The 21,687-nt window shown below is 44.1% G+C and overlaps 1 protein-coding gene across 1 annotated transcript; it reads right to left on the reverse strand.

The window, feature by feature from the left end:
• Nucleotides 1–1,582: 1,582 nt before the first annotated feature.
• Nucleotides 1,583–21,193, reverse strand: LOC139412081 (protein XRP2-like). Its single transcript, XM_071158911.1, has 5 exons — nucleotides 20,837–21,193; nucleotides 14,662–15,330; nucleotides 4,138–4,252; nucleotides 3,257–3,342; nucleotides 1,583–2,599 (listed from the first exon to the last, which is right to left on the reverse strand). Exons 1-5 carry the CDS (start codon nucleotides 21,005–21,007, stop codon nucleotides 2,516–2,518), a joined length of 1,125 nt encoding a protein of 374 aa, XP_071015012.1. The 5' UTR covers nucleotides 21,008–21,193; the 3' UTR covers nucleotides 1,583–2,515.
• Nucleotides 21,194–21,687: the final 494 nt, after the last annotated feature.

A 21,687-nucleotide genomic window follows, 5' to 3' on the forward strand; every position in this document is an offset into this window, starting at 1 on the left:
TGTTGATTAACCTGTCCTTCTCCACTACCTACCATCACTATGTTGATTAACCTGTCCTTCTCCACTACCTACCATCACTATGTTGATTAACCTGTCCTTCTCCACTACCTACCATCACTATGTTGATTAACCTGTCCTTCTCCACTACCTACCATCACTATGTTGATTAACCTGTCCTTCTCCACTACCTATCATCACTATGTTGATTAACCTGTCCTTCTCCACTACCTACCATCACTATGTTGATTAACCTGTCCTTCTCCACTACCTACCATCACTATGTTGATTAACCTGTCCTTCTCCACTACCTACCATCACTATGTTGATTAACCTGTCCTTCTCCGCTACCTACCATCACTATGTTGATTAACCTGTCCTTCTCCACTACGTTGATTAACCTGTCCTTCTCCACTATGTTGATTAACCTGTCCTTCTCCACTACGTTGATTAACCTGTCCTTCTCCACTACGTTGATTAACCTGTCCTTCTCCACTACCTACCATCACTATGTTGATTAACCTGTCCTTCTCCACTACCTACCATCACTATGTTGATTAACCTGTCCTTCTCCACTACCTACCATCACTATGTTGAATAACCTGTCCTTCTCCACTACCCACCATCATTCTGATGATTAACCTGTCCTTCTCCACTACCTATCATCACTATGTTGATTAACCTGTCCTTCTCCACTACCTACCATCATTATGTTGATTAACCTGTCCTTCTCCACTACCTATCATCACTATGTTGATTAACCTGTCCTTCTCCACTACCTACCATCACTATGTTGATTAACCTGTCCTTCTCCACTACCTATCATCACTATGTTGATTAACCTGTCCTTCTCCACTACCTACCATCACTATGTTGATTAACCTGTCCTTCTCCACTACCCACCATCATTCTGATGATTAACCTGTCCTTCTCCACTACCTACCATCACTATGTTGATTAACCTGTCCTTCTCCACTACCTATCATCACTATGTTGATTAACCTGTCCTTCTCCACTACCTACCATCACTATGTTGATTAACCTGTCCTTCTCCACTACCTACCATCACTATGTTGATTAACCTGTCCTTCTCCACTACCTACCATCATTATGATAATTAACCTGTCCTTCTCCACTACCTACCATCACTATGTTGATTAACCTGTCCTTCTCCACTACCTACCATCACTATGTTGAATAACCTGTCCTTCTCCACTACCCACCATCATTCTGATGATTAACCTGTCCTTCTCCACTACCTATCATCACTATGTTGATTAACCTGTCCTTCTCCACTACCTACCATCATTATGTTGATTAACCTGTCCTTCTCCACTACCTATCATCACTATGTTGATTAACCTGTCCTTCTCCACTACCTACCATCACTATGTTGATTAACCTGTCCTTCTCCACTACCTATCATCACTATGTTGATTAACCTGTCCTTCTCCACTACCTACCATCACTATGTTGATTAACCTGTCCTTCTCCACTACCCACCATCATTCTGATGATTAACCTGTCCTTCTCCACTACCTACCATCACTATGTTGATTAACCTGTCCTTCTCCACTACCTATCATCACTATGTTGATTAACCTGTCCTTCTCCACTACCTACCATCACTATGTTGATTAACCTGTCCTTCTCCACTACCTACCATCACTATGTTGATTAACCTGTCCTTCTCCACTACCTACCATCACTATGTTGATTAACCTGTCCTTCTCCACTACCTACCATCACTATGTTGATTAACCTGTCCTTCTCCACTACCTACCATCACTATGTTGATTAACCTGTCCTTCTCCACTACCTATCATCACTATGTTGATTAACCTGTCCTTCTCCACTACCTACCATCACTATGTTGATTAACCTGTCCTTCTCCACTACCTACCATCACTATGTTGATTAACCTGTCCTTCTCCACTACCTACCATCACTATGTTGATTAACCTGTCCTTCTCCGCTACCTACCATCACTATGTTGATTAACCTGTCCTTCTCCACTACGTTGATTAACCTGTCCTTCTCCACTATGTTGATTAACCTGTCCTTCTCCACTACGTTGATTAACCTGTCCTTCTCCACTACGTTGATTAACCTGTCCTTCTCCACTACCTACCATCACTATGTTGATTAACCTGTCCTTCTCCACTACCTACCATCACTATGTTGATTAACCTGTCCTTCTCCACTACCTACCATCACTATGTTGATTAACCTGTCCTTCTCCACTACCTACCATCACTATGTTGATTAACCTGTCCTTCTCTACTACCTACCATCACTATGTTGATTAACCTGTCCTTCTCCACTACCTATCATCACTATGTTGATTAACCTGTCCTTCTCCACTACCTATCATCACTATGTTGATTAACCTGTCCTTCTCCACTACCTACCATCACTATGTTGATTAACCTGTCCTTCTCCACTACCTACTAGTATAAAAAATATAACAAAAAAATCCTTGGTTGTGTAGTAAGTTGATTGTCATACAGTGACTCAATCACAAGCCCATCTGCATGTCAGCGAAGTTGAAGAAGTTGTCCACATCTCGAGAGGAAGTATTTCTGTTGTCTGAAACAAACACCTGCAGGGAATAGGACAGAGTTACTTCACATACAGGTACTATATTATTAGCTCGTACAGTTCTGACTAACACTTTCAGTACAATTGATAAAATCCTGAGATCTTTTTAAAATTGTATTTTACCAGGTTAGTTTCATTGACATTAAAACAATAAATGTAAAAAGGTATATAAATGATAACCCCTTTTTTCTCCCCAATTTCGTATTATCCAACTGGTAGCTACAGTCTTGTCTCATCGCTGCAACTCCCGTACGGACTCGGGAGAGGCGAAGGTCGAGAGCCGTCCTCCGAAACACGACCCAACCAAGTCGCACTGCTTCTTGAGAGAATGCCAGCTTAACCTAGAAGCCAGCCGCACCAATGTGTCGGAGGAAACACCGTGCACCTGGCGACCATGTTAGCGTGCACTGCGCCCGGTCCACCACAGGAGTCGCTAGTGCACGATGAGACAAGGACATCCCTGCCGACCAAACCCTCCCCTAACCCGGACGACGCTGGGTCAATTGTGCGCCGCCCCATGGGCCTCCCGGTTGCGGCAGGCTGCGACAGAGCCTGGACTAGAACCAGTAACACAGCTAGCACTGAGATGCAGTGCCTTAGACCACTCAGTAGGCACAACAATAAATGTTTAGTCTAGAGATGTCAGGAATGCTGTTACCTTGGTTCCACTGAACATGTCACTGGCCATGCTCTTGCAGGCCTCCACTACCCCGTCCCCATTCAACTCCAGAGCTGTCACTGGGCCTGTGGCAACAAGAGATGCAGTTCAGAAATGCATGCCTAATCATCATAAGCACTAAACCAACTCATTAACACAATTCTTTCCTTCAACTAATGGGATCTTATCCCCACTTTCTCTTGGTTCAAATGTCATCATACATCACAGAGAACCAGAAACAGCAAACCGATGTCAGCCCTGGCCTCAAACCGATGTCTGCCCTGGCCTCAAACCGATGTCTGCCCTGGCCTCAAACCGATGTCTGCCCTGGCCTCAAACCGATGTCTGCCCTGGCTTCAAACCGATGTCTGCCCTGGCCTCAAACCGATGTCTGCCCTGGCCTCAAACCGATGTCAGCCCTGGCCTCAAACCGATGTCAGCCCTGGCCTCAAACCGATGTCAGCCCTGGCCTCAAACCGATGTCTGCCCTGGCCTCAAACCGATGTCAGCCCTGGCCTCAAACCGATGTCAGCCCTGGCCTCAAACCGATGTCAGCCCTGGCCTCAAACCGATGTCAGCCCTGGCCTCAAACCGATGTCAGCCCTGGCCTCAAACCGATGTCAGCCCTGGCCTCAAACCGATGTCAGCCCTAGCCTCAAACCGATGTCTGCCCTAGCCTCAAACCGATGTCTGCCCTAGCCTCAAACCGATGTCTGCCCTAGCCTCAAACCGATGTCTGCCCTAGCCTCAAACCGATGTCTGCCCTAGCCTCAAACCAACTATTGAATGATTAACCCAGATGATATGCAGATTGTCTGCAGGCCCTGGTCAAAAGTAGTGCCCTGTATAGAGAATAAGGAGGGACAGTCTGTATTCCTTACCGTTGGTGATCCACTCGAGGAGTCCCTCTGCATCGTTCTGGAACACTCTGCTGACGTCCTCGGGGCGCATGGACACTTCCTTAGTCTGGATCAGCACAAACCCTTTCCCAGAGGCCTGGAGTTAATACAGACAGGAAGCAATGACACCGTTAAACCCTTTCCCAGAGGCCTGGAGTTAATACAGACAGGAAGCAATGACACCGTTAAACCCTTTCCCAGAGGCCTGGAGTTAATACAGACAGGAAGCAATGACACCGTTAAACCCTTTCCCAGAGGCCTGGAGTTAATACAGACAGGAAGCAATGACACCGTTAAACCCTTTCCCAGAGGCCTGGAGTTAATACAGACAGGAAGCAATGACACCGTTAAACCCTTTCCCAGAGGCCTGGAGTTAATACAGACAGGAAGCAATGACACCGTTAAACCCTTTCCCAGAGGCCTGGAGTTAATACAGACAGGAAGCAATGACACCGTTAAACCCTTTCCCAGAGGCCTGGAGTTAATACAGACAGGAAGCAATGACACCGTTAAACCCTTTACCAGAGGCCTGGAGTTAATACAGACAGGAAGCAATGACACCGTTAAACCCTTTCCCAGAGGCCTGGAGTTAATACAGACAGGAAGCAATGACACCGTTAAACCCTTTACCAGAGGCCTGGAGTTAATACAGACAGGAAGCAATGACACCGTTAAACCCTTTCCCAGAGGCCTGGAGTTAATACAGACAGGAAGCAATGACACCGTTAAACCCTTTCCCAGAGGCCAACTACATTCAATTTCCATCATTGTATGATTTTTTGTGTGCAAATAAACTCAAGCTTACGGACAATGTCAAATGTGATATAGCGAAGCACCTGAGTGAGTTGGGTGCGCAATTATGCAGGTACTTTCCCGAAACGGATGACAACAGGATTCGTTTATCCCTTTCATGTCCTGCCTCCAGTCCACTTACCGATATCTGAACAAGAGAGCCTCATCGAAAGACTAATCAGAAGCCACTGCCAGATTTCTGGATTGGGCTGCGCTCAGAGTATCCTGCCTTGGCAAATCGTGCTGTTAAGACATTGATGCCCTTTGGAACCACGTATCTATGTGAGAGTGGATTCTCAGCCCTCACTAGCATGAAAACTAAGTACAGGCACAGACTGTGTGGAAAATGATTTAAGACTGAGACTCTCTCCAATACAACCTAACATTGCAGAGTTACGTGCATCCTTTCAAGCACACCATTCTCATTAATCTGTGGTGAGTTATTCACAATTTTTGATGAAAAAAATAAGGTTTTATGTAAGATGGTTAAATGAAGAGCATAATTGTTGATTATTATCATTTGTGCCCTGGTCCTATAAGAGCTCGTCACTTCCCTTCAGCCGGGTAGTGACAAAAACCCTAATTCATGTTTAATAAATGTGTTGTGTAGTGTGTGTGTGCTGCAGGCTTACAATGATGCCAAAAACAACATTTGAGAGTGCGCTGACCCTGGTGCTAGAGGGGGTACAGCTGGAGGTTGAATGTTTGAAGGGGTAAGCAGTTTGGGAACATCTGCTGTAGTGTATTTTACAGATGAGGTGAAAAGCTTACCACAGCTTAATAAGATCAACCAGTTGGGTGAAGCACAGCTGCATAGTAACAATGATGACCCCCCAACAGACTAGTAAACAATGATGACCCCCCAACAGACTAGTAAACAATGATGACCCCCCAACAAACTAGTAAACAATGATGACCCCCCCCAACAGACAAGTAAACAATGGTGACCCCCCAACAGACCAGTAAACAATGGTGACCCCCCAAGAGACTAGTAAACAATGATGACCCCCCAAAAGACTAGTAAACAATGATGACCCCCCCAACAGACTAGTAAACAATGATGACCCCCCAACAGACTAGTAAACAATGATGACCCCCCAACAGACTAGTAAACAATGATGACCGCCCAACAGACTAGTAAACAATGGTGACCCCCCAACAGACTAGTAAACAATGGTGACCCCCCAACAGACTAGTAAACAATGGTGACCCCCCCAACAGACTAGTAAGAAACGATGACCCCCCAACAGACTAGTAAGAAATTATGACCCCCCAACAGACTAGTAAACAATGCTGACCCACCAACACCAACAGACTGGTAAACAATGATGACCCACCAACAGACTAGTAAACAATGAAGACCCACCAACAGACTAGTAAACAATGAAGACCCACCAACAGACTAGTAAACAATGAAGACCCACCAACAGACTAGTAAACAATGAAGACGCACCAACAGACTGATAAACAATGAAGACGCACCAACAGACTGATAAACAATGATGACCCACCAACAGACTGGCAAAAAATGATGACCCACCAACAGACTGGTAAACAATGATGACCCACCAACACCAACAGACTAGTAAACAATGATGACCCACCAACAGACTAGTAAACTATGACGACCCACCAACACCAACAGACTAGTAAACAATGATGACCCACCAACACCAACAGACTAGTAAACTATGACGACCCACCAACACCAACAGACTAGTAAACAATGACGACCCACCAACACCAACAGACTAGTAAACAATGATGACCCACCAACACCAACAGACTAGTAAACAATGATGACCCACCAACAGACTAGTAAACAATTATGACCCACCAACAGACTAGTAAACAATGATGACCCCCCAACACCAACAGACTAGTAAACAATGATGACCCACCAACACCAACAGACTAGTAGACAATGATGACCCAACAATGATGATCCATCAACACCAACAGACTAGTAGACAATGATGACCCACCAACACCAACAGACTAGTAAACAATGATGACCCACCAACGGACTAGTAAACAATGAAGACGCACCAACAGACTAGTTAACAATGAAGACGCACCAACAGACTGATAAGCAATGATGACCCACCAACAGACTGGTAAACAATGATGACCCACCAACAGACTAGTAAACAATGATGACCCACCAACACCAACAGACTAGTAAACAATGACGACCCACCAACACCAACAGACTAGTAAACAATGACGACCCACCAACACCAACAGACTAGTAAACAATGATGACCCACCAACACCAACAGACTAGTAAACAATGATGACACCCCAACACCAACAGACTAGTAAACAATGATGACCCACCAACAGACTAGTAAACAATGATGACCCACCAACACCAACAGACTGGTAAACAATGATGACCCACCAACAGACTAGTAAACAATGACGACCCAACAACAGACTAGTAAACAATGATGCCCCCCAACACCAACAGACTAGTAAACAATGATGACCCACCAACACCAACAGACTAGTAAACAATGATGACCCACCAACACCAACAGACTAGTAAACAATGATGACCCACCAAACACCAACAGACTGGTAAACAATGATGACCCACCAACACCAACAGACTAGTAAACAATGATGACCCACCAACAGACTAGTAAACAATGATGACCCACCAACAGACTAGTAAACAATGATGACCCACCAACAGACTAGTAAACAATGAAGACCCACCAACAGACTAGTAAACAATGAAGACCCACCAACAGACTAGTAAACAATGAAGACTCACCAACAGACTAGTAAACAATGATGACCCACCAACACCAACAGACTAGTAAACAATGAAGACCCACCAACAGACTGGTAAACAATGATGACCCACCAACAGACTAGTAAACAATGATGACCCACCAACACCAACAGACTAGTAAACAATGAAGACCCACCAACAGACTGGTAAACAATGATGACCCACCAACAGACTAGTAAACAATGATGACCCACCAACACCAACAGGCTAGTAAACAATGATGACCCACCAACACCAACAGACTAGTAAACAATGACGACAAACCAACACCAACAGACTAGTAAACAATGACGACCCACCAACACCAACAGACTAGTAAATAATGATGACCCACCAACACCAACAGACTGGTAAACAATGATGACCCACCAACAGACTAGTAAACAATGACGACCCACCAACAGACTAGTAAACAATGATGCCCCCCCAACACCAACAGACTAGTAAACAATGATGACCCACCAACACCAACAGACTGGTAAACAATGATGACCCACCAACACCAACAGACTGGTAAACAATGATGACCCACCAACACCAACAGACTAGTAAACAATGATGACCCCCCAACAGACTAGTAAACAATGATGACCCACCAACAGACTAGTAAACAATGAAGACCCACCAACAGACTAGTAAACAATGAAGACCCACCAACAGACTAGTAAACAATGAAGACCCACCAACAGACTAGTAAACAATGAAGACCCACCAACAGACTAGTAAACAATGATGACGCACCAACAGACTAGTAAACAATGATGACCCACCAACACCAACAGACTGGTAAACAATGATGACCCAGCAACACCAACAGACTGGTAAACAATGATGACCCAGCAACACCAACAGACTGGTAAACAATGATGACCCAGCAACACCAACAGACTGGTAAACAATGATGACCCAGCAACACCAACAGACTGGTAAACAATGATGACCCACCAACACCAACAGACTAGTAAACAATGATGACCCACCAACAGACTAGTAAACAATGATGACCCACCAACACCAACAGACTGGTAAACAATGATGACCCAGCAACACCAACAGACTGGTAAACAATGATGACCCAGCAACACCAACAGACTGGTAAACAATGATGACCCAGCAACACCAACAGACTAGTAAACAATGAAGACCCACCAACAAACTAGTAAACAATGAAGACCCACCAACAGACTAGTAAACAATGATGACCCACCAACACCAACAGACTGGTAAACAATGATGACCCACCAACAGACTAGTAAACAATGATGACCCACCAACAGACTAGTAAACAATGATGACCCACCAACAGACTAGTAAACAATGATGACCCACCAACAGACTAGTAAACAATGATGACCCACCAACAGACTAGTAAACAATGATGACCCACCAACAGACTAGTAAACAATGATGACCCACCAACACCAACAGACTAGTAAACAATGATGACCCACCAACACCAACAGACTAGTAAACAATGACCCACCAACACCAACAGACTAGTAAACAATGATGACCCACCAACAGACTAGTAAACTATGACGACCCACCAACACCAACAGACTAGTAGACAATGATGACCCACCAACTCCAACAGACTAGTAAACAATGATGACCCACCAACAGACTAGTAAACAATGATGACACCCCAACAGACTAGTAAACAATGATGACCCACCAACACCAACAGACTAGTAGACAATGATGACCCAACAATGATGATCCACCAACACCAACAGACTGGTAAACAATGATGACCCACCAACACCAACAGACTAGTAAACAATGATGACCCACCAACAGACTAGTAAACAATGATGAACCACCAACAGACTAGTAAACAATGATGACCCACCAACAGACTAGTAAACAATGAAGACCCACCAACAGACTAGTAAACAATGAAGACCCACCAACAAACTAGTAAACAATGAAGACCCACCAACAGACTAGTAAACAATGATGACCCACCAACACCAACAGACTGGTAAACAATGATGACCCACCAACAGACTAGTAAACAATGATGACCCACCAACAGGCTAGTAAACAATGATGACCCACCAACACCAACAGGCTAGTAAACAATGATGACCCACCAACACCAACAGACTAGTAAACAATGACGACCCACCAACACCAACAGACTAGTAAACAATGACGACCCACCAACACAAACAGACTAGTAAACAATGATGACCCACCAACACCAACAGACTAGTAAACAATGATGACACCCCAACACCAACAGACTAGTAAACAATGATGACCCACCAACAGACTAGTAAACAATGATGACCCACCAACACCAACAGACTGGTAAACAATGATGACCCACCAACAGACTAGTAAACAATGACGCTCACCAACAGACTAGTAAACAATGATGCCCCCCCAACACCAACAGACTAGTAAACAATGATGACCCACCAACACCAACAGACTAGTAAACAATGACGACCCACCAACACCAACAGACTAGTAAACAATGACGACCCACCAACACCAACAGACTAGTAAACAATGATGACCCACCAACACCAACAGACTAGTAAACAATGATGACACCCCAACACCAACAGACTAGTAAACAATGATGACCCACCAACAGACTAGTAAACAATGATGACCCACCAACACCAACAGACTGGTAAACAATGATGACCCACCAACAGACTAGTAAACAATGACGACCCAACAACAGACTAGTAAACAATGATGCCCCCCAACACCAACAGACTAGTAAACAATGATGACCCACCAACACCAACAGACTAGTAAACAATGATGACCCACCAACACCAACAGACTAGTAAACAATGATGACCCACCAAACACCAACAGACTGGTAAACAATGATGACCCACCAACACCAACAGACTAGTAAACAATGATGACCCACCAACAGACTAGTAAACAATGATGACCCACCAACAGACTAGTAAACAATGATGACCCACCAACAGACTAGTAAACAATGAAGACCCACCAACAGACTAGTAAACAATGAAGACCCACCAACAGACTAGTAAACAATGAAGACTCACCAACAGACTAGTAAACAATGATGACCCACCAACACCAACAGACTAGTAAGCAATGAAGACCCACCAACAGACTGGTAAACAATGATGACCCACCAACAGACTAGTAAACAATGATGACCCACCAACACCAACAGACTAGTAAACAATGAAGACCCACCAACAGACTGGTAAACAATGATGACCCACCAACAGACTAGTAAACAATGATGACCCACCAACACCAACAGGCTAGTAAACAATGATGACCCACCAACACCAACAGACTAGTAAACAATGACGACCCACCAACACCAACAGACTAGTAAACAATGACGACCCACCAACACCAACAGACTAGTAAATAATGATGACCCACCAACACCAACAGACTGGTAAACAATGATGACCCACCAACAGACTAGTAAACAATGACGACCCACCAACAGACTAGTAAACAATGATGCCCCCCCAACACCAACAGACTAGTAAACAATGATGACCCACCAACACCAACAGACTGGTAAACAATGATGACCCACCAACACCAACAGACTGGTAAACAATGATGACCCACCAACACCAACAGACTAGTAAACAATGATGACCCCCCAACAGACTAGTAAACAATGATGACCCACCAACAGACTAGTAAACAATGAAGACCCACCAACAGACTAGTAAACAATGAAGACCCACCAACAGACTAGTAAACAATGAAGACCCACCAACAGACTAGTAAACAATGAAGACCCACCAACAGACTAGTAAACAATGATGACGCACCAACAGACTAGTAAACAATGATGACCCACCAACACCAACAGACTGGTAAACAATGATGACCCAGCAACACCAACAGACTGGTAAACAATGATGACCCAGCAACACCAACAGACTGGTAAACAATGATGACCCAGCAACACCAACAGACTGGTAAACAATGATGACCCAGCAACACCAACAGACTGGTAAACAATGATGACCCACCAACACCAACAGACTAGTAAACAATGATGACCCACCAACAGACTAGTAAACAATGATGACCCACCAACACCAACAGACTGGTAAACAATGATGACCCAGCAACACCAACAGACTGGTAAACAATGATGACCCAGCAACACCAACAGACTGGTAAACAATGATGACCCAGCAACACCAACAGACTAGTAAACAATGAAGACCCACCAACAAACTAGTAAACAATGAAGACCCACCAACAGACTAGTAAACAATGATGACCCACCAACACCAACAGACTGGTAAACAATGATGACCCACCAACAGACTAGTAAACAATGATGACCCACCAACAGACTAGTAAACAATGATGACCCACCAACAGACTAGTAAACAATGATGACCCACCAACAGACTAGTAAACAATGATGACCCACCAACAGACTAGTAAACAATGATGACCCACCAACAGACTAGTAAACAATGATGACCCACCAACACCAACAGACTAGTAAACAATGATGACCCACCAACACCAACAGACTAGTAAACAATGACCCACCAACACCAACAGACTAGTAAACAATGATGACCCACCAACAGACTAGTAAACTATGACGACCCACCAACACCAACAGACTAGTAGACAATGATGACCCACCAACTCCAACAGACTAGTAAACAATGATGACCCACCAACAGACTAGTAAACAATGATGACACCCCAACAGACTAGTAAACAATGATGACCCACCAACACCAACAGACTAGTAGACAATGATGACCCAACAATGATGATCCACCAACACCAACAGACTGGTAAACAATGATGACCCACCAACACCAACAGACTAGTAAACAATGATGACCCACCAACAGACTAGTAAACAATGATGAACCACCAACAGACTAGTAAACAATGATGACCCACCAACAGACTAGTAAACAATGAAGACCCACCAACAGACTAGTAAACAATGAAGACCCACCAACAAACTAGTAAACAATGAAGACCCACCAACAGACTAGTAAACAATGATGACCCACCAACACCAACAGACTGGTAAACAATGATGACCCACCAACAGACTAGTAAACAATGATGACCCACCAACAGGCTAGTAAACAATGATGACCCACCAACACCAACAGGCTAGTAAACAATGATGACCCACCAACACCAACAGACTAGTAAACAATGACGACCCACCAACACCAACAGACTAGTAAACAATGACGACCCACCAACACAAACAGACTAGTAAACAATGATGACCCACCAACACCAACAGACTAGTAAACAATGATGACACCCCAACACCAACAGACTAGTAAACAATGATGACCCACCAACAGACTAGTAAACAATGATGACCCACCAACACCAACAGACTGGTAAACAATGATGACCCACCAACAGACTAGTAAACAATGACGCTCACCAACAGACTAGTAAACAATGATGCCCCCCCAACACCAACAGACTAGTAAACAATGATGACCCACCAACACCAACAGACTAGTAAACAATGATGACCCACCAACACCAACAGACTAGTAAACAATGATGACCCACCAACACCAACAGACTGGTAAACAATGATGACCCACCAACACCAACAGACTGGTAAACAATGATGACCCACCAACACCAACAGACTAGTAAACAATGATGACCCACCAACAGACTAGTAAACAATGAAGACCCACCAACAGACTAGTAAACAATGAAGACCCACCAACAGACTAGTAAACAATGAAGACCCACCAACAGACAAGTAAACAATGAAGACCCACCAACAGACTAGTAAACAATGATGACCCACCAACAGACTAGTAAACAATGAAGACCCACCAACAGACTAGTAAACAATGATGACGCACCAACAGACTGGTAAACAATGATGACCCACCAACAGACTAGTAAACAATGATGACCCACCAACAGACTAGTAAACAATGTTGATCCACCAACACCAACAGACTAGTAAACAAAGATGACCCACCAACACCAACAGACTAGTAAACAATGATGATCCACCAACACCAACAGACTAGTAAACAATGACCCACCAACAGACTAGTAAACTATGACGACCCACCAACACCAACAGACTAGTAGACAATGATGACCCACCAACACCAACAGACTAGTAAACAATGATGACCCACCAACAGACTAGTAAACAATGATGACATCCCAACACCAACAGACTAGTAAACAATGATGACCCACCAACACCAACAGACTAGTAGACAATGATGACCCAACAATGATGATCCACCAACACCAACAGACTAGTAGACAATGATGACCCACCAACACCAACAGACTAGTAAACAATGATGACCCACCAATTGACTGGTAAACAATGATGACCCACCAACAGACTAGTAAACAATGATGACCCACCAACAGACTGGTAAACAATGATGACCCTCCAACAGACTAGTAAACAATGATGACCCTCCAACAGACTAGTTAAAAATGATGACCCACCAACAGACTAGTAAACAATGATGACCCACCAACAGACTAGTTAACAATGATGACGCACCAACAGACTAGTAAACAATGATGACCCACCAACAGACTGGTAAACAATGATGACCCACCAACAGACTAGTAAACAATGATGACCCACCAACAGACTAGTAAACAATGATGACCCACCAACAGACTAGTAAACAATAATGACCCACCAACACCAGAAGGACCTTGAGTCACTTCCTCATCTGGAGGATGACCAGTAGTTTAGATCAGAAGGACCTTAATGGAAAGGACAAAAATAGAACCATTGCAGCAAGGGAAGGAGACCTTTAACTGCATGACAAAGTGTCTAACCTTCCCTCATTTTTTGTATTACTTTAAGTCATTGAGCAGACTCTCTTATTCTCCTCTCCTCCCCTCTACCTCCTCCTCACCTCATCAATGAGTTTCCGGGCGTTAGCAGTGGTGTAGTCCCCAGAGAAGAACACAAACAGACAGGACTCGTCACTCTCCTTGCGTCTGCCTCCTTTGGTCATGGGTACGATGCTGCGGGATGCCTCAGCTGAGACCCGGACTGATTTAAACTCTGACTCCGGGTCAGGGGCTGGAACATGGTCCAACACCACAGTGTCCTCAGGCAGCAGGCTCCAGTTGGTCTCCCCTGAGACAGGCGTGAAGTCATGGACGTTGCTCCAGTTGTTGTTGAAGATGCTGAGGCCTGCGTCCTTGAAGTGGAAGGCCAGCTCGGGGTAGTAGTACTGGAAGCAGCCGAACTTCATCCCTGTGGACGCCTCGATGATGGGCTGAGTGGCGCAACACAGGAACACCTCCATCTTCTGACAGTCCCTGGTCCTGAACTGCTGGCAGGCCACCACACACTTGATGTCCTTACAGTCCCTGAAGAACACACTGCCCTTCACTGGCCCCATAACGATACAGCAGTTAGTGCAGTCGTCGATGGTGATGGTGGCGGAGTGGTCCAACACGAAGATCTTACAGTTGTCACAGTCCTGGATGACAAACTGCTGTCCGTTCAGCTTGCCTGGCAGACGGCCCACTGTGGCATCCTTCAGCCCCGTTAGCATGAAGTCCTTAGGATCAACCTGCATAGAGACAGACATTAGTTCCTTAGGGTCAATCTGCATAGAGACAGACATGAGTTCCTTAGGGTCAATCTGCATAGAGACAGACATGAGTTCCTTACTGCATAGAGACAGACATGAGTTCCTTAGGGTCAATCTGCATAGAGACAGACATGAGTTCCTTAGGGTCAATCTGCATAGAGACAGACATGAGTTCCTTAGGGTCAATCTGCATAGAGACAGACATGAGTTCCTTAGGGTCAATCTGCATAGAGACAGACATGAGTTCCTTAGGGTCAATCTGCATAGAGACAGACATGAGTTCCTTAGGGTCAATCTGCATAGAGACAGACATGAGTTCCTTAGGGTCAATCTGCATAGAGACAGACATGAGTTCCTTAGGGTCAATCTGCATAGAGACAGACATGAGTTCCTTAGGGTCAATCTGCATAGAGACAGACATTAGTTCCTTAGGGCACTGGTTCTTAAACTTTTTCAGCCCGGGACCCAAAAGAGAAATGTGTTTTCTTGGGACCCAAGCTTAGGAAATATCGGTACATTTCATTACCCTTATGCCTAAAACAAATGCAATATAGACAAAAACATTAAATATTCGTATAAATATATATTCATGTTCATTTCCCCCCATTAAAAACACTCTTACATATCTGTCTAGGTTGGAAATGTTGCTGTTAAAATACAATAAATCATGTTTCATTCTGAACTGGAATAAACCGATTGATCACATCACACAGATGAATAACAGAACAAAGGCTTTATGATGGTGCAACACTAAGTAACATTACAGATGAAAAATGATCAGGCTTCCTGCATATCCTAATGTATAAATTATGGTTAAAATAAAGTCTAGGTTGGAAATGTTGCTGTTAAAATACATATGTTTTATTCTGAACTGGAATAAACAGATTGATCACATCACACACACACCTAATGAGATGTCTGTGGCTGGTTCAAGTTCTCAACAAGCAGGTCTATTCTGGGCTCAGTTTGACAGTTTAACACTGAGGTCATACTCAGCAATGACACAGTTTCCGTACTTGAGAACCCTGCCGTTGGGGACTGTATGTGGTGCCAAACTGGATCAGAACAGCTACTGCTTTCTCAGTCAGGCAGGAGACCACTTCCTGCTGTAGAACCCAGAACTGTGCGAGTGTGTTTGAAGCCCTACTGCTTTCTCAGTCAGGCAGGAGACCACTTCCTGCTGTAGAACCCAGAACTGTGCGAGTGTGTTTGAAGCCCTACTGCTTTCTCAGTCAGGCAGGAGACCACTTCCTGCTGTAGAACCCAGAACTGTGCGAGTGTGTTTGAAGCCCTACTGCTTTCTCAGTCAGGCAGGAGACCACTTCCTGCTGTAGAACCCAGAACTGTGCGAGTGTGTTTGAAGCCCTACTGCTTTCTCAGTCAGGCAGGAGACCACTTCCTGCTGTAGAACCCAGAACTGTGCGAGTGTGTTTGAAGCAAGAGGCTTTTTGAGACAGTTTAATCTAATTCAGAATAAACTATTATTACTTGCATGTTAACAAACAGTTCCAACCGAGACTAGTTTTCAACAATCATTTCTACAGTAAGATGTAAAGTGGGCATGATCATGTTTAATCTGTACTGTTACTTAGGGTTGCACCATCAGTAGCTAGCTAGCTTGCTTTGGCTATCATTAGCTATTACATGTGTACAAGGCCGGGTTTTTTTTTTAAAATAGAAACTCACATCTACTACTATGAGAGTTAGTACTCCCTTATGCCTGCTGATCATCACCTGTTATAAAATCACAACAATGTCTTTGTTACGAATCCCTTTGGCCCGGCAGTCTGGGGGGGGGGGGTAATCGAGACCCGTAACATAACTCATGCAAAGTGTAATAGTGACAAAGTAACAGTGAGAACGAAATAACCACAGACAACTAAATTACCGTTAAACACTCATGGTTTATTTGAACACACACGGTAATGGGGGGGGAGCAAGAAAAGGGGCTGAGCTGGACCCAAGGAAAGAAATAATAAGTATCCAAAAACACCCCTAAGCTAGACTAGCCTATTTCAACAACAGCTAACTAACTAACCAAAAATACAATGGGTGGTCCGCCCAGTTCTAACTAGTGTTTTTATACAAAGTATTCCTACGGGTAATGTATGCCCATGGGTGACTTATCTTATCTTCCCACCGTCAAACGAACACCATAACAAAACCAATACTCACAGGTGGGGACAAAGGACATGTAGATGCCAAAAACCAAATAAAAGATCTACAGACAGATGGCATTGACAAGAGATCTACAGACAGATGGCAATGACAGAGAGATCTACAGACAGATGGCATTGACAGAGAGATCTATAGACAGATGGCATTGACAGAGAGATCTACAGACAGATGGCATTGACAAGAGATCTACAGACAGATGGCATTGACAGAGAGATCTACAGACAGATGGCATTGACAGAGAGATCTACAGACAGATGGCATTGACAAGAGATCTACAGACAGATGGCATTGACAAGAGATCTACAGACAGATGGCAATGACAGAGAGATCTACAGACAGATGGCATTGACAAGAGATCTACAGACAGATGGCAATGACAGAGAGATCTACAGACAGATGGCATTGACAAGAGATCTACAGACAGATGGCATTGACAAGAGATCTACAGACAGATGGCATTGACAAGAGATCTACAGACAGATGGCATTGACAAGAGATCTACAGACAGATGGCATTGACAGAGAGATCTACAGACAGATGGCATTGACAGAGAGATCTACAGACAGATGGCATTGACAAGATATCTACAGACAGATGGCATTGACAGAGAGATCTACAGACAGATGGCATTGACAAGAGATCTATAGACAGATGGCATTGACAAGAGATCTACAGACAGATGGCAATGACAGAGAGATCTACAGACAGATGGCATTGACAAGAGATCTACAGACAGATGGCATTGACAAGAGATCTACAGACAGATGGCATTGACAAGTGATCTACAGACAGATGGCATTGACAGAGAGATTGAGCTCTAGAGCAAACAGCAGACAGGGTTTTTAAACCAAGGGAAAGGGAATGTGATAGGGTAATCGAAACAGGAGGAGGTGTGTCTTCTGATTAGCGACCGATCTGATTGGGGAATGATGATTTCCACCTGTGAGGAGGGGAGAAGGAGAGAAAAGAAATACACACAGAATACCTGTATCCTTAAAAGTCTTGCTAGTTGACCTACTTTTCCACAGTCGGAAGCACTGCTTGCTGAAGCACCCTGCCTGCCCTGTTCTGAAAGACCTCCCTGGGTTTACCGTCATGCTGTGGGTGTTTGGTCAGAACGTGGCGTTTTATTCATTTGTTCGCTTTTTGAGAGACTCATTACTAACGTTAAGCACTTCCCCACACAAAACACATTGTGGGCGCTCCTTGTTACTTCTCAAAGTTTGTATTAAAAAGAGAGAAACTCATCACTGTATTTGTGTTTCATGACAATTGAGCTCAGTCAGAACTTGTAGCTAGCATGAGTCCAGTTGATGACAGCGGTGAGTGATGGCGAGTGGGAATGATAAGTCAGTGGCTGGCAGGGCATCATCTGCTGCTGAACGACAGCACATCATCATCATCATCTGCTGCTGAACGACAGCACATCATCATCATCATCTGCTGCTGAACGACAGCACATCATCATCATCATCATCTGCTGCTGAACGACAGCACATCATCATCATCATCATCTGCTGCTGAACGACAGCACATCATCATCATCATCATCTGCTGCTGAACGACAGCACATCATCATCATCATCATCTGCTGCTGAACGACAGCACATCATCATCATCATCATCTGCTGCTGAACGACAGCACATCATCATCATCATCTGCTGCTGAACGACAGCACATCATCATCTGCTGCTGAACGACAGATCATCATCATCATCATCTGCTGCTGAACGACAGCACATCATCATCTGCTGCTGAACAGCACATCATCATCATCATCATCTGCTGCTGAACAGCACATCATCTGCTGCTGAACGACAGCACATCATCATCATCTGCTGCTGAACAGCACATCATCATCATCATCATCTGCTGCTGAACAGCACATCATCTGCTGCTGAACGACAGCACATCATCTGCTGCTGAACAGCACATCATCATCATCATCATCTGCTGCTGAACGACAGCGCTGCATCGTGTGTCGCGGAGTGATCTACAACAAAACTGCAAGAAAACGATCCGGTAAACCGCGAAGCACAAGGGCATCTCCCTCTACCGCAGCTGCCAAACTGAGCAGAGACCGCTGCTAAGCAGAGTGCGCAGACGCACTAATAATCATACATTTACTCTGACACATCGCGACCCATGCATTAAGAAATGCTGCCTTAGGGTCATTGAACAGAAGCTCTTTTCCAGTGCGACCCTGGGTAAGTGTCTTGCTCAAGGGTACACAACATTTTTTACCTAGTCGGTTCGTGGATTCGAACCAGCCACCTTTCGGTTACTGCCCAACGCTCTTAATCGCTACATTACAAACCACAAAAAGGCGAACACAAAAAGGCGAACAGTAGTAGATAAATGGCAAGCTGGTTAAATAAAAGACTGCTGTTGGAACTTTCAGACGTCCCTATTTTCCCAAAATAATGGTAATGTCTGTCTATTTCACCAAATATCTCAAAATGCATTTATTTTAATGGTTTTAAGTTCTACACCATTTTAAATCAGGATAAACTATTATTTCTAATGAGTTTACCAATTTCTGGTAGCTAAAACGTCAAAACAAAAAAACTTATGGAACTCTCAGGTCGTCCCATTGTTTCCTGTAGGGGAAATATAGGTATGTTTGTTTTACATAATATCTCGCAATGTGTATATTTGAATTTTACAAGTCGGACACCATTTTAATCATGAAACTCCTCTTTCTAATCGTGTAATGCTGGGCAGCGTACTCCGTTGTCATCAAACGCTAGAGCTCCCCCTTGTTTTCTTATAGAGAGGCATGCTGGTATATTTCGCAATGTGTATATATATATTTTTTTAAAGTCGCCATTATAATCAGGATAATCATCTCTTTCTAATGACACAAGGTTTCATCGATCGCTAGACCAGAAATAGTCAAGATACAATTTGTTTCCGACTTCCTCTTATACAGACATAAGCACACTTGGCACCATCGAGGTGCAGATGTTTACTTTCTACACGAGTTGTTATTTTTCAGTTTCTTCCTATGAACAGACTGTAGTGGTCAAATAAAAAAAGGTATAATTTGTTTGGTGCCATTTAGGGAAATGGAATTCTAAGGATCATTCCAGTCAGAAGAGACTCAGCGAAGGTTAGTTTGAATTCATTTGCTATTGCCTGGCGCTAGTGTTCGTTCTCAACCAACGTTTTTTGGCCGTTTTTCAGCCTTGGGTGAATTTTGACTCGTTCTATCCCTAACCATGCATGCATCCTCAGCGATCCCCCCTGGTCATACATGCATCCTCGCCGCTAGTCTCCCTGGCCATGCATGCATCATCTCCATACCTTTTCACGTTTGTCCCAGCTGTATTGTTTAGGTGGGTCCTCTGTTGTATTGCTGCAGAGGTCAATGTTGTTGGCGTTGCTGCTGCTGTTCGCCTTATCTTCCACCGTTTTCGGAGTAGGTTCCTTTTCGGGTGATTTTCTCTTGGATTTTTTGGAGAACCAGCAACCCATTTTGTCCTTTTAACAATAAACCAATCAAACGTGTATATAAAATATGATAAGAGTCTGTCCCCAGAAGATTTATCGCCTACTTTGTATAACATGTACAGGTATTTCGGTCTTCTTGCCTCCTCGGTTTCTGGCTTCTTATCACGTACTCGTAAACATGTCTTTCGTTTGAGCTTCCCTTTTCCTTACACAGTTCAACAGCCAATCAATACTTTGCAATCCGTTACTTAGTAACAGCGAATCACAGTACAACAACAGTCTGGGAGGGGGCAACGTGGACAATGTCAGCCAATCAAAACAGTGTTCTGCTTTTTGGGAGCTGGGCGTTGTTTTAGCCGCGCTCAGTATACAGGGTAGTAAACAGTGAGGGGTTTCGATTATCTGGCCCGGTTTACCGCCGGTGAGAGGGGTTAAATCGGTGAAAGGTGATTGCATTCCTTTTGGAACCGGCTGCCTCCCGGGAACGAGCAAGGTGACGGTTCAAACCTCAAAACGAAATAATCTCAAAACAAATGTCTCGTAGTCTAGGCTAGATTAAGCACGTGAAGTAATGACTAAAATGGTGTTTTCACATGCAAAAGTGATTGTTTTGATAATTACGTTTAATCTGCCTCAAATTAAAACTAGTTAAAACATTCGAACGTATATGTTATATAAAATATAAAGTGTATGTTTCTGGACGA

This window comes from Oncorhynchus clarkii, chromosome 1, assembly GCF_045791955.1.
Source record: "Oncorhynchus clarkii lewisi isolate Uvic-CL-2024 chromosome 1, UVic_Ocla_1.0, whole genome shotgun sequence".
In the NCBI taxonomy this organism is placed as follows: domain Eukaryota; kingdom Metazoa; phylum Chordata; class Actinopteri; order Salmoniformes; family Salmonidae; genus Oncorhynchus; species Oncorhynchus clarkii.